Source organism: Caloenas nicobarica, chromosome 1 (genome assembly GCF_036013445.1).
Source record: "Caloenas nicobarica isolate bCalNic1 chromosome 1, bCalNic1.hap1, whole genome shotgun sequence".
NCBI classification, from domain to species: domain Eukaryota; kingdom Metazoa; phylum Chordata; class Aves; order Columbiformes; family Columbidae; genus Caloenas; species Caloenas nicobarica.
Window position 1 is genome coordinate 124,715,983 of NC_088245.1, and position 14,943 is coordinate 124,730,925.

Sequence of the window (14,943 nt, forward strand, 5' to 3'; positions counted from 1 at the left end):
GGATCGTGTTCACTAACTACATCAGTCTCAAGAACAGGCAATTGCTCATCATGATGTAGTTTAAGTAAAATTTTGAAGTGAAATATTTTTTGCAGATGCCATGTTATGGCACTGTGGTGTTAGGGCTGGTCAGCAGCTCTGGCAGTCAGATGGGTCGTGTTTGCTGCCTGAACTTACACCTGCATTTGATGTTTGTCACTGATAGTATTTTTGTTTTATTCACACCCTAATCCCCATGTCAGGAAGACTTAGTGGCAGAGACACTTCAAATCACAGATTTCTGAGATATCATCAGCCAGAACCTTTTGTCTTGCCCAACCTGCCAGTGCAAATGGTGGAAGCAAATTCTGTGGTCGTTGACTGTTCCCTAAAAATATCTGGCTGTGGCTCTCCAGATTTACAAATCTCAGTATTTATGGCTTAAATCTCTCTGCTTGTTTGTGTGATTGTAAAATAACAAAGATAAAGTGTTTTGCTAGTCCTTTTTTGATGATGAAAAAATCAGCATTTTCATTAAGTATTAGTGTGATGGAAGAGAGGCTGATCAAGTGAAACCAAAGTGTTTGCTGAACTTGCACCTGGAAGATTAAATGCAGAAATGAGAATTAATGCCATCCAGTGAACTATTCATGGTGGTTTTACTTCATCACTGATTCTTTTTACTTTCAGGAAAGTTTGATGTCTGATAGTTTTTCTTGAATGTCAGTGTTACAGTAACATGTTTTTTACAAAAAAAATCAGTATGTGGGATTTGCCTAAGTTGCAAAACTTCAAATATTTTATGCTTTAAAACTACTTGGAATTATTTCTATGTGGTAAGAAAATGGAGCGTGTTTTAACAGAACACTTTGTTCTACAACTTCATCAGATGAAATCAGCATCCTGTACAACTGTTTGGAGATTTTTAACCATTCCCATAGCTGATGTTTTTTTCCTAGTGTGCTGCTTTGCTGTCATCAAAGGATGGAGTCAAGAAAATCTGGAAAGACTTAATTTTGTAGTATCACTGGCATTGCAACCCACAGTGGCATGGTAAATGTTCTCAATCCATAACTGGGATTGGGAGAACTCAGGGAAAACATTATGATAAATCAATGACTCTTAGGATTTTATAAGGTTGTTAGTCACCTAGCTCCAGCTCCTGCTCAGTCCTGCCAGTTGTAAGAGGCTCAGGTTGCCAGAGGTGTTGCTGTGGCTTTTCAGGGGGCTTCTACAGGGACAAAGCCTCCCTTTCCTCCTCACTCTCTCTTGCAATGCTCTCCTTGATGGGTTTCACAGGGGTGTGTGCAAATGCTGGCCAAGGACCCAAATTTCAAAACAGGTCCTGCTTGGAAATAATTATTTTGTTTGGGCAATTTTGTGTGTGTATGTATATATATATATATACTTTAAAAAAATCAAATTACTATTTATAGATTAATGACTTAGGGTTGTTGCACATTTGTTTTCCTCTTTTCCAATAGAGTTCTAAAATATTTACATCTTTTTGGCAGCCAGAAAAAAAGATGTAGCCCTGTTTATAAGCTTTTAAAGCAAGTTTTATGGCAGCCTGGCACATTTTTTATCCGGGGGGAGTTGTAACCTGGTGGTTCCCAAACTGAATTCCTTCAGGCATCACTTTGTTCCTTGTGCTGCTTGTGACGACACTTCCCCCTCCCCAAAATCTCATCTTCCGTTTGACAAGCCAGCAGAGGGTGGCCAGCTGTGCCACGTGGTTTTTGTCCTGCCGACTTGGGAGGAAGACTCCCAACAGATGGGCTGCCCGAGAGCTACCCGAGGTGGGGCTCTGCTCTGGGATCAGGGGTTGCAACATGACCTTACCTAGTGGTATTTATTTATTGGCATTTATGCACCCCAGTACTTGTTTGCCTGCTCCCCGTCATCTGAAAGTGGTTCTTTCAAATTACTTTGTCATCACTGCATTGAGAGCAGTGGCCTTGGCAGGAAGCTTTCCAGATGTTTTGGATCAGTTATAACAAATGCTTGAAAATATCCAACTGAATCCCTCTTACAAATAGAGCTTTCATCTTAGATTAGTACTGTTCTGAGGGGTTTGTTCTGTGGGCTCCCAGTCCTGTAAATAACTGAAGTCATCATTGGCTTTTGGCCATTTGATTTAATGTCCTTGATGCCAGGAAAGTATTCAATAGCTGAGGAGGCAAAATACAAATAACATGAGCAGTAAAGTATCTATAATCCCTGGATCTTGCTCGTTAAACCCCGCTGCCCATCCATGACCACAAGTAACTGCTCTTCTGTGACAAAACTGTCACACGTTGCTCACGCCTTCCTCCCAGCAGAGTTCTCTCTGCAGCTGGTGTACCTGTCAAGGGAGCCCAAGAAGCTTCATTGCGTTTCCAAGACTTGTTGACAGTTATTGTTTCAGTGGAAAAGAGACTTTAAAATTACCATCATATGGAGGATTCTGAGGGGGGCACTTGAACAGGACCTTTGATTGTCATAGAATCACAGAATGTTAGGGATTGGAAGGGACCTCAAAAGATCATCTAGTCCAATCCCCCTGCCAGAGCAGGAACACCTAGGTGAGGTTACACAGGAAGGCGTCCAGGCGGGTTTTGAATGTCTCCAGAGAAGGAGACTCCACAACCTCCCTGGGCAGCCTGTTCCAGTGCTCCGTCACCCTCACTGAGAAGAAGTTTCTTCTCATATTTAAGTGGAACCTCCTGTGTTCCTGTTTATACCCATTGCCCCTTGTCCTGTCATTGGTTGTCACCGAGAAGAGCCTGGCTCCATCCTCGTGACACTCACCCTTTACATATTTATAAACATTAATGAGGTCTCCCCTCAGTATCCTCTTCTCCATGCCAAAGAGCCCCAGCTCCCTCAGCCTTTCCTCATAAGGGAGATGCTCCACTCCCTTCATCATCTTTGTTGCCCTGCGCTGGACTCTCTCCAGCAGTTCCCTGTCCTTCTTGAACTGAGGGGCCCAGAACTGGACACAATATTCCAGATGAGGTCTCACCAGGGCAGAGTAGAGGGGAAGGAGAACCTCTCTCGACCTACTAACCACCCCCCTTCTAATACACCCCAGGATGCCATTGGCCTTCTTGGCCACAAGGGCACAGTGCTGGCTCATGGTCATCCTGCTGCCCACCAGGACCCCCAGGTCCCTTTCCCCTGCACTGCTCTCTAACAGGTCATTCCCCAACTTATACTGGAACCTGGGGTTGTTCCTGCCCAGATGCAAGACTCTACGCTTGCCCTCATTGTATTTCATTAAATTTTTCCCCACCCAACTCTCTAGCCTGTCCAGGTCTCGCTGGATGGCAGCACAGCCCTCTGGTGTCTCAGCCACTCCTCCCGGCTTGGTGTCATCAGCAAACTTGCTGACAGTCCATTCTATTCCCTCATCCAAGTCGTTGATGAATATATTGAATAATACTGGTGTTTATAATATTGTCATTTCAACTCTAAAAGCGAGGGGGAAACAGGCATAGGAAGTACTTAACATGTAAGAAACTCCATGTTATCCTATGTAACTTTGATTGCTGTGCTCTGCTGTAATTGGCTATTTTCTTCTTCAGCTGGGAAATGGTCTGTAGGATCAATGCTCTTCTGAGTTGTCACAGCAGCATCTGTGGATCTGCTGGATTCGTTTTTTGTGGCTGAAACTGAATGAACTTACTGGAGAAAGATGAAAGAGTACAAAGGAACAAAGCAAAGCCTACATGTAATTATATATCTGCTTCAAAGAATTGGAGAATTATGAGATAGGAACACCATACATAGGTTTGCAAATGTGTGAAAGCGTTTTATCTTTCTTCTAAACTGTTTATTTCTGGAAGTTTGATAGCAGACGTGCCCTTCTAGAGGGAAAATCCATTCTCTATCAAAGGACACGCACAGCGGAATGTTGCTGAAATGTTTATTTTGTGGCGATATCACCATCCTGATTAATGGAAATTTGTATCATGTGTTGTGAGAGTTGCTAAAGCCATTGTAGTCCTTAATGTGCTGTTGAGGTTTCCGTGAACAGGAGGAAGGAAGCAAGGCACAGGCACTTGGTGCTGCATGGACATGGTTCCTCTGCCGTTTTTCCCACAGGGAGGTGGCTGCACTCTGTGGGGTGTGGGATGGGCGCTGCTCTGCCCCGGGACACTGCCACCATTCCAGGCATCTGCCCACCCCACGCCCACTGGTGGCTTCTGCTGACTCTGCAAACCTCTTGTCCTGCTTCATTTTACCACACGAGTGGCAAAAGCCACTGGGGAGCTGGGATTTGGCTGTTGTACTGGAAGGCCTTCGAGCAGGGTGAGCCAAATGTACGCAATGCGGCTTAAAATACCCTGATGGCTGTTCCTGGTTATTTTCCCTCTCCATTCGCCTATTCTCTGCCCACAAACTCCTGTGCTCAGTTGGAGGTTTTCCAAATGTGAGGAGGGGACCACTGTCTGCATGGCTGCGTGATGAGGTATCTGTTGTGGGTTGCTCTTGCTGCAGAGGTGACCCTGGGGGGCAATGAGCCCCTGGCCCCCAACTTGCAACTGGAGGTGGGGGCCCAGTGGGTGCAGGGAGTGGGAGCCACTGCTTTCAGCAGCACTGATGTCCTGCTGGGGCGCAGCTCTTGTTCATGCTCAGTGGTAACAGCCATGGGAGCCTGCAAAGGTCTGCCCTGGTGGGGCCAGAAAGCAGAGGAGACCTGTCACCACGGGCAGCAGGATCTTGTCAGCAGATGGGAGGATTTGCCAGCTGCTGGTGACCTCCTGAGCCTGCGTGCTCTGGTCTTGGAGGAAGATTCAACAAATTACATCCACCTGCCTGGTTGTCATCAGCGTGTGAGTCAGGAGTCACCAAGAGCACAAGCTCGTGCCTTTTCTCCGGCTGTTTCTGTCCTCACCTCACATCTCACATGTCCTCACATCTCTGGGCACTGGGTGACCGGGCAGCGGTGAGCTGTTCCCTCCTCGCCACCCAGCCCTGCTGTGTGTACCTGCTGGGGGTGCAACTGTGCCTCCCCCAAACCCACCTGCCTGCTGTGTGTGTCCCCATGCGCCAGTGAGTACAGGCTGCACAGCAGCTACTGTGGAGTTGTGTTGTGAATGAGGAAGTTTATAGCAAACATAGGAAATCTGGCGCTTCCTTAAGAAAAAAAAAAAAAGGTAATTGTCGTTCTATTCCAAAAGTTATGTTTGTGAGAGCAGCTCTCAGCAAAGGCTGAGTAATACAGCCGAGTATTTACAATGGTGTAGTTAAAAATTGTTGCGTGGAGATTTTTTTCCCCTGATAATCAACATGCAGCTGCTACTCCTTACCATGTGAGGTTCTGCGGGCACTGCTGTGTAGGTGGTGTGGTATTTCACACCACCCCTGCTTCATCTCTCACCCGAGTGACAGCTCCTGCAATTTAAGGATTCAGCCTCTAATTGTCACCTGCGCAGTGGTCAGTCCTGAGTTTGCAAGCTCTGTTTCTTCCTGCCTCTCCCTCCCTCAGCAACACCCTGTGGCCTCATTCAGAAAAGGACACGTCATCTCTTTCCTCATCAGGGATTTTTTTGGAAACCCTATTTTAAATTTTTTGCTGCGGATGTATTGGCAGGGCAGTGGAGTTGCAACACGACCCAAAGGCTGTTGCAGCTCCAAAGGCTGGTGTCCAGGTGGGGTTAGCACTGGTCACAGGCTCATAAAACAACTTAGGTCAGGAGAACCTCTTGAGGGCAGCTGGTCCTACCACGCCCTTGGAGTGGGGCCTGATTCTGAACTTGATCCAGCTTCAAAACTAGATCTTGTTGCTCAGGGTCCTGATTTTTCAAAAGAAAAACAAACAACAGGCAGCTCTGTTGCAACTGGACCTGTTATACCAAGGTTTCCTATGGATTTTTATCTCCCAGCTGGTTAATTCTACTGCATGATGAAGGTGTGAGCTCTGCCTGATGCTTTCAAGCTCTTGTTACCCCAGGAGAAGAGTGACTGGGCATTGCCAGCATGTCTTTGGGTCTTAAAAATACATGGTCTTAAAAATGCAACAGTCTTTAATAAGAGCCTGGGGAGTTGTCCCATTGTCTGGGGAGCTGTCCCAGCTGGGTCAGCGCTCACCTCATGGCTGGCACACCAGCGGTCCTCTATAGACATAATTAGTCTGCAACAGGGATTGTTAATGGACAGTCACTAATGCACACCCCTCCCTGGATGCATGTTGTTCAGGTGTTTGAAGGCACGTTCCCAGCATCTGATGCCTGCCCAGGCTGTAACCAGGATGTCCCAAAGCTGTTTGTAACATCAAGCTGGGATTTGTCTCTTTCTCCATGAGAAGCCACAAGTCCTGCCATTTCCCATAGTGCTGGAAAATGAGTTTTTTACTGGGGCTGGGGTTTTTTTTCTTCCAGAAACAGTCCCATAATGCTGAAGGAGATCCTCGGAGGACTTGGTTTGCCAGCAGCATCTCAGACTGCCTGTGCCAAGGGTGACCACTGTGGGACAGCCACCCAGAGGATCTGTTGGGGTGGCAGTGCTTGGGGGCTGGCAGGATCCCACTTTCTCTTCATCTCTAAAAGCGACACTTGGCAGCAGTGTGGGGAGCACCCTTGGCACAGCTGAAGCCATGGGGTGAGGCACACCAGCAGACAGGGTGTTTTGGGCACAGGCCTGGGCAATGTGGGGCCCTGGTGCATGACTCTGCACGCTGCAAACATTGTGGAGCTGAACCGTGCTCCTCGGCAGGGTGTCTGTTGCTTTCATGCTCCCAAGCTGGAATTTGGCTCTGGCACCTGAACCCATTGTCTCTTCTGAGGACAGCAGTGCTGCTGCCTCAGTGGTGCTCTGCTTTGAGCTCCAAAGCTCACTGGAGGGTGACCCCTGTTTGCTTCACGGGGCCTGGGAGGGCTTTGTGAGCCCAAGAAAACCCACCACAGGTGACACCACAGGTGACATGAAATCCCCTCTCTTGGCCTGTGCTTCAATCCTCCATCACTCAGCCACACATCTTACAAAAATAGCTGTTAGTGGTCATTTAACCCGCAGGCTTCCCAGCGTGCAGATGAAGCCAACTGGATGCTTTCCACACCTGGTTTTGCTCTTTGCTCACGTACAGTTTTGCTTTCCTGGGTTTCACTTTCTCAGGCTTTGCCCTCACCCCCAGCCCTGCCCGCATCTTCTATCACCCCTCTCTGGCCCCCTGGGCACCAGCGCGCTGCCCCGCTGATCACAGGCACCTCCCGCGAAATCGCTGGGGTGACACTGGGGATTTTTGGCCACAGCATCACACAAGCATTGGGTGCCACACCTGAGTGGCTGCTGATAAAAGGTGCGAGTTTCGGAAGGATTTATTATATTGACTGCTTCCTGCAGCCTCAGCCGGGGATTCCCAGTGGTGAACTCTGGGTTATTTTAAAGGCAGGACTGGGGAGCTAGAACAGCCACACCAGCAGTGCACATTGCCCTCCGGTGAGTTTAGGTGTTAATGCTGGGTTATGTCATTTTCAAACACATGTCATTCCCCAGCCATGCATGTAGCACAAACCTAATAGTTACAGCCAAACAACTTGCAAGCTCTCCTTTGTGACGTTTTTCCTCTTAGGCTGCTCTTCTGGGCAGTTGCAGAGATTTTACTGCTGAAACTTCATCCTGCTGCCAGCTCCGAATGCCCCCACCCTCCCGTAGTGCCGTAGTTCTGCTGCCCTGTGGCACCCTCCTCAATGATATTTCTGCCCTTAGCCTCAAAATGAAGTAAATATCAGCTGCAGCATTTCTGCTTCTTTTTTTTAATTATTATTTTTCAGCTTACACATCCCGCTAATAACCAGGCAAATCCAATTTCTTCTTACCATTGCTCCTGTTCCAGTAAAGCAGATCTACCACTGAAATGAGCCTGACTCAATGTGCATGCTGTTTATCTTTAATGGGCATATGCTGTGTTTTTCCATAAAAATGTGATTTGCGTGGGCTTGGGTCAGGTAAGTAAGCTCCCCATTAATTTTCTGGTTTCTGTGCTGGATCCTTTCTCTGCAGAGGGTGCCATTGCAGAAAGATCGAAATGTTTCTCAGTTTTTTGTTGTTTTCATTCTAATTTTCAGGCTGCTGGGAACAGTGGACATTTGAGAATGAAGTGAACCACTAATTGGTAGCTTTCCCCAGTTAGACTTGGAAAGTTTATGCAAAAAGAATAAAATAGCAACCCAAAGTCAGACTATAAACAATTCAGTCAAAGGAACAGCTCCTGAGTGAAACTTGACCTCCCAGTCTGGAGCAAAAGCTGCTTTCCCTGCCCTGCTGAGTTACTCCTGGTGTTGGGGCTCATGATATGGCTTTGCCACCATGTTTGAGGATACATTTACACTGGCATGCATTATTAAGCACTTTTTTTTTTTCCCCCTCAAAACATGTTCCCTGAGGCTGTGAAATGCTCCAGATTGGGAAACAGGCTCTTCTCTGTCACCCATGGAAATCTTCTATTGCCCTCCTGCAGCCTGTGGCAGCAGGTAGGGAGGAAATTCAGGGGAGAATCTGGTCTGTTAAGTCATTTACAGGCAAATAGACAAAGGTAACAGAAAAATAAATCGCTAATTTTCACTTTAATACAAAGGATTTTTTTCCTTCAGGGTTGTAAAAGTAGTTGAGAAAACTGGGAGTTGGGAAAAGTGAAGTATTTCACAGTTTTTCTCCAAGGAAGGGACCAACCTCTAAGTCAGACTGGCTTCTGCTGATCTGCTGCCGTTTGGTTGCTTCATCACCAGGAATAAGCACCCCTGTTTTCAGCTGGGAACCACAAAGCAGGACTATCAGATGGAAAATGCGCATGGATGAAGTGAGCAAAACAACTGGGAAAGGACCTGTGGTGCCCAGTGACAGGACCAGAGGCAATGGACACCAAATGGAACATACGAGGTTCCCTCTGAACATCAGGGAACACTTTTTCACTATGAGGATGACCAAGCACTGGCACAGGTTCCCCAGAGAGGTTGTGGAGTCTCCATCCCTCAAGATACTCAAAAGCTGTCTGGACATGGTCCTGGGCAACTGGCTCTGGGTGGCCCTGCTTGAGCAGGGAGTTGGACCAGATGCCCTCCATAGGTGCCTTCCAACCTCAACCACTCTGTGATTCTGTGACCATCTCTGGGATGTGCTAATTTTACCAAGGCTTGAGCAAAGTGAAAGCCTGGTGGGAGACTAACTCCTGTGTTTTGTTCTGATGTCGGGTTCAGGACTAAAACATCACAGGAGCTTACAGATAAAGAATGACAAAAGAAAATACACAAATTTTAGTCAGTATTCACACTAACTGCCAGACAGATAACTTAAAAAATAGGTCTGCTGGAGATCAGCTGGTCTGTGGGTGGGCCCCAGGCTCTTCAGGAGGGAGTTTCACTGGGGCTCAGCATTTTGGGGACAGCCAGAACAGGGCCCCGTGCTGGGGAAGGGGCAGCCCCCAGGAGCCCCTGCCCTCAGCCCTGCTCACCCTGTGGTGGAGCCCAGCTCACCCTTTGCAATCAAATGGTGGCCTCTTCTTTACTAGGATGGTTTGTCAGCAGGAGGAATTGTTTGGAGGTAGACCGGTTCCCCTTTCTTTCTGACCTTATTAACAGGGACATAGACAAAGCTGAGATGTTTAATGCTTTCTTCGCCTCAGTGTTCAACACCGATGGTGGACTTGGGGGCCTCCATAACCCTGGGCTGGAAAACTGTGGCTGCGAGAATGATAAACTCCCAATCAATCCAGAACTTGTATGGGATCTGCTATTCCAGCTAGATCACTACAAGTCGATGTGGCCTGATGGGATTCATCCAAGGGTGCTTAAAGAGCTGGCTGACATCATAGCGAGTCGTCTCCCCGTGATTTTCAATGGTCTTGAGAACATGGAGAGGTCCCAGAAGACTGGAACCTTGCAAATGTTGTCCCAATCTACAAGAAGGGCAACAGGGATGACCCTGGCAACTACGGGCCTGTCAGCCTCTCTCTGTGCCTGGCAAAATCATGGAGAAGAGTGTTGTGGGAGTTACTGAAAAACATCTGAATGACAACGCAGTCATTGGTCCCAGCCAGCACGGGTTCATGAGGGGAAAGTCTTGCCTGACCAACTTAATTTCATTCTACAACAAGGTTACCCACCTAGTTAACCAAGGAAAGCCAGTCAATGTGATCTTTTTGGATTTCAGTAAAGCCTTTGATACTGTCTCTCACAGTATCCTCCTGGACAAGATGTCCAGCATACAGCTGAGTGAACACACAATGCAGTGGGTGAGCAACTGGCTGACGGACTGGGGTCAAAGGGTCTAGTAAATGGGGTTATGTTGGGCTGGTGACCAGTCACTGGGTGGGGTTCCACAGGGATCCATCTTAGGGCCAACGCTCTTCCATGTCTTCATAAATGACTTGGACTCAGGACTTGAGGGATTGCTTTGTAAGTTTGCGGATGACACAAAACCAGGAGGAGCTGTTGACACTCTCAAGGGCAGAGAGGCCCTGCAGAGGGATCTGAACAAATTGGAGAACTGAGCAATCACCAATGACATGAAGTTCGATAAGGGCAAGTGCTGGATTTGCACCTGGGACACAGCAACCCTGGCTGTACATACAGACTGGGGAACGAGATGCTGGAGAGCAGCTCTGCAGAGAGGGATCTGGGGGTTCTGGTCGATGGCAAGTTGAACATGAGCCAACAGTGTCCCTGGCAGCCAACAGAGCCACCCGTGTCCTGGGTGCACCCAGCACAGCATGGCCAGCCGGGCAGGGAGGGGATTGTCCCGCTCTGCTCTGCACTGGTGCGGCCTCACCTGCAGCACTGGGTGCGGTTCTGGGCAACACAGGATAAAAAAAGATATTAAGCTACTAAAAAGTGTCCAGAAGCAGGCTACAAAGTTGGTGAAGGGTTTGGAGGGGAAGCCGTATGAGGAGCAGCTAAAGTCACTTTGTTCGGCCTGGAGAAGAGGAGACTGAGGGGAGACCTCATGGGGCTCCAGCTTCCTCACAAGGGGAACAGGAGGGGCAGGCGCTGAGCTCTTCTCTCTGGTGACCAGGGACAGAACCCGAGGGAATGGCAGGAAGATGTGCCAGGGGAGGTTTAGGTTGGACATGAGGAAAAGGTTCTTCCCCCAGAGGGTGTTGGAGCACTGGAACAGGCTCCCCAGGGAGGTGTCATGGCCCCAAGCCTGACAGTGTTCAAGCAGAGACTGGACAAGGCCCTCAGACACATGGTGTGAACTGTGGGGTTGTCCTGTACAGGGACAGGAGTTGGACTCGATGATCCTTGTGGGTCCCTTCCAACTCAGGACATTCTATGATTCTGTGATTCCCTGACCAGGAAATGAGTGGCACCTGCCCCCATGACTCAGGGGGAAGGAGCCAGCTCCTGCCCAGAGCTGTCCCACACAGGGCTGGTGAAAGGAAAACTTGTGTTCCACCACCCTCAGGACAAAGGCATGGGGTTTTTTCCAGACCAAAACCTATTCATCAGTATTGGGCAGTGGCACAGGCTATGATGACTTTCTACTGGAAAGGGGAGGAGAGCTGAGTCCCAGTGGGCACGCAGCCCGGCTCCTGGGCTGCACTGTGGGCTTCGTGCGGTTTCCCAGCACCACAGCGACCTCAGCTCTCTGTCCGTCTCTTAAGCCTCTCTTCCTTCCGCTGATAGGATGCTAATTACTGCCAAGATTTTTCCAGTGGAGCACGGGATTGCGCCTTAGTCATCCAAACAAGCCCCTTCCTCCCATTAAAGTTTTTCCTTGCTTAATTTGACTTTGTATCAGTAGGAAATGACAAGTCATGTCACTTTATTTCCAAGCATTTCATATTACTTCACTGTACCTAGACGCACAGCATCTGAGCGGGGAAGCACAATGAACCCATGAAGTATTACCAATAGGAAGTGACATTTTTCCTCCTTTTGTTCAGTAAATTCCCCGTGGACTGCAGTTAAAATGTCGGAGACATTTTATTTAAAGATAGGAAGGTTGTGTTTTCAACTTCGATACATTTCTGATTTAATTTTCTGTCCGACTGAAACCAAATCTGACTAGTCTGAACAATTTCCAAGTGAAGATTCTGAACGTAAAAAAATCTTGAGAATTTAACCTTCAATCAAATGCTGCCTCTGAATCATCCTTTAATATTGGAAAAACTGACACAGCATTTCATTTAGGATGGAAGTCTTCTTAGTACATGTCAACTTACAGGGCCTTTTATGAAAGCAGCCGTTTTCAAGCTTGCGCTTCACACATTTGCCAGCACGGATAGCAGCAGGATTACATCTCAGGCAGGTATCCTCTGATGCTTGAATGGTGACCTTTTCCTTAACAAGAGGGTACTGAAGGTCTCAAATGCAGATCGATTTTTGCCTGGATGTCCGTGCTTCAGCAATGCATTTCTGCCTAGGGCTGGCCAACCCTTTTGGTTGTGCGCTTTAAAACAGCAGCTGTAGATGATGAGAGGAATTGTGAAATCTCTGCACACTGAAGTGTGCCTGACTTCAGGTGCAGTTACCTTACCATCCAGAGGACTGCTACTAAGGAAACTCATTCTCAAACCCTGAAAATTTTCACTGAAATACTAGGCACTTCTTTGCAGTTTAGTTTCCAGACCTCGCAGCCCAGAGGGACCCTTCTTTCACGTCTGTCTTCTAAGTAATTGCATCAGCTGGACTCAAGGAAGCAGAATTTAACCCCCTTGGAATCAAGATCACTGTACCAGAGGAAGGTGATCTATTGAGGAACTGTTCGGTTAATAAAACACCAGAAAATCTTCAAGAACGTTTGTTTAACTTTGCTTTGTCCTGCTCACTCTATTAATAATATTTGTATTTCTCATCAACAGAGCACATTCTCATATAATTTATGAGCCGCAACACACTAACTGGTTACAAGTGCCGTGTCCTAATACAGATGTTTCTCCATGTTATGCTGCTTAAATATTTTTGTCCTGTTTTAATATTCCTTAACCTGCATATGGCAATTGGTCCCAAATTACAATGAAAAGTAATCCATAACATAGCTTTAAACTATGAAAGCTTGTAAACACGTTTTTCACAAAATGATTTCTAGACAGTCAAGGGTTTGAAACTCTCCTTTTATTGCATATATTTCTTCTTACTTTACAAATTATTATATGCACTCATACAAATGCTCCTTCACAGAAGGTACATTTCTTTTTTTAAAAAAAGGGCTAAGGCGTCATCCAAAATAAGCCATTTATTGTTCATTAATATAAAATGTATTCATATTTCTAGGAGGTGTCATATCCAAACCACTGTTCATCCAAATTTCTTGCATTATTTGCTCCCTGCGCTCTATCCTTTCGGCCAGTTCTGCTGCCGCTGTTGAATTATAACCTGAGTAAGAAGGTCTGTAAAGTCCCGCTATCTCATCCTGGACATCCGAATCAGAGGAATCTTCCTCCTCCTCCTCGTTTTCACTGTTCTCATACACTCTGGCACTTTCTGGCACTAACTGATCCTTCTTCCTGTGCAATTTCTGGAAGTCACTCCAGCACGACACGCGGATCACCAAAGCACACAGCGTGAAGATTAATCCCACACAAACGCTGGACACAAAGAGGAGAGCGGCTCTTTCAGAGTGATCTGAAATCAGAAAGCCAGTGCTTAAACACTTTACAAACTCTGCCAAAGCCCAGCTACAATGAAAGTCAGCTCCCATTTCCAAAGCGCCCCGCGTTATGCAGCCATAACGATGCGGGGGTGCTTGGGGGGGTCAGGGTAGGAGGCTTTTACTGTCATGCACCAAAACCACCCTGCACTTGCAGTCTGAACACTGCGGTCTCTGCCCCTTCCAATTACTGTGCAAAAATCCCAGCCTCTTAATAACATTATAAAATAACAACATTATCCTGTCTTTTTATTAGCAGCTTCCTAGCATTCTCAACCAGCTACCAGAAGCATACCCTTTTTTTTTTTCCAGCCATCCTGCCAAAATGGGCCTTACCCTTGTGAAGAGGGGGCATGGGAAAAGCAACTCTGGGCTCTGCGGAGCCACGGCAGCATCTCCAGGCCTGGGCTGGGTAGGCAGTGTTTTAATTCCTTGAGACAGTCAGAGGTCACTTCTCAGTACAGCAACAAGTAAGACAGATGTGGAAATGGCCTTTCTGGATGGGTTGTGAAATCTGGCCCTGGCTGCTTGGGGTGTTGTTGGGCAGTCTCAAGGGTGGTGGGGCCTGGGGGTTTGAGGACAGCTTGTCTCGCTGTGCCGGCACCTTGCGGCCACCCGTTGTGCTGGCGGGGGAAGCCCTGGCAAAGGCTGCGGGATGATGATCAACAGCTGCGTGGTTCTTGCCATTTTCCAGAAGAGCAGCAATCTTCACTCCAGAATCACAGAATGGTTGGGGTTGGAAGGGACCTCTGGAGATCATCTGGTCCAACCCACCTGCTAAAGCAGGTTCACCCCGAGCAGATCGCACAGGAATGTGTCCAGCCAGGTCTTGAATGTCTCCAGAGAAGGAGACTCCACAGCCTCTCTGGGCAGCCTGTTCATTTCTCAACATCAGCCTTTGCTCACTTCTAAAATTTGTGACTTCTCCTGTGGTGTTAGAGATCTGGGGATCACAAATTCATCTGCCTGAACAAAATTTGCCTTAGTATTGCTAAGTCACAAACCTGCCACACTCCATACCAGAGATGGCTGGGTTTGGTGGTTTTTTGTTGTTTTTGTTGTGGGTTTGTGTTTGTTGTTTTGTGGGGGGGGGGTTTGTGTTGTTGTGGTTGTTGTGTTGTTGTGTTGGGTTTTTTTAATGCCTGTCAATGATCCTCATATGTATGCAAACCAACATTTCCTAAAATGGATGTCTCCAGCACTGCTCCCAGATCAGGACCAGGTTTCCAAAAACACTGAACAACTGACAGTCCCCATTAAAAATATTCATTAAAAAACTCTTGGCTGCAGTGTCTAAAAGAGTTTGGATCCTTCAAGATGGAAAATATTCTATAAATATAAATTATGCTGCGATTGTCCCATCTACAAGGCCATGATTATATTGCAATAATA

General features: G+C 47.3%; 1 protein-coding gene across 2 annotated transcripts in view; it reads right to left on the reverse strand.

Moving 5' to 3' along the window:
* Positions 1-13,018: 13,018 nt before the first annotated feature.
* Positions 13,019-14,943, reverse strand: part of EVA1C (eva-1 homolog C) — a 38,545-nt gene continuing 36,620 nt past the window's right edge. For both annotated transcript variants that reach the window (XM_065649232.1, XM_065649223.1), the window contains one exon: positions 13,019-13,526. In XM_065649232.1, the coding sequence (XP_065505304.1) occupies positions 13,138-13,526 (389 nt within the window). In that variant the 3' untranslated portion in view covers positions 13,019-13,137. The remainder of the gene's footprint in view (positions 13,527-14,943) is intronic.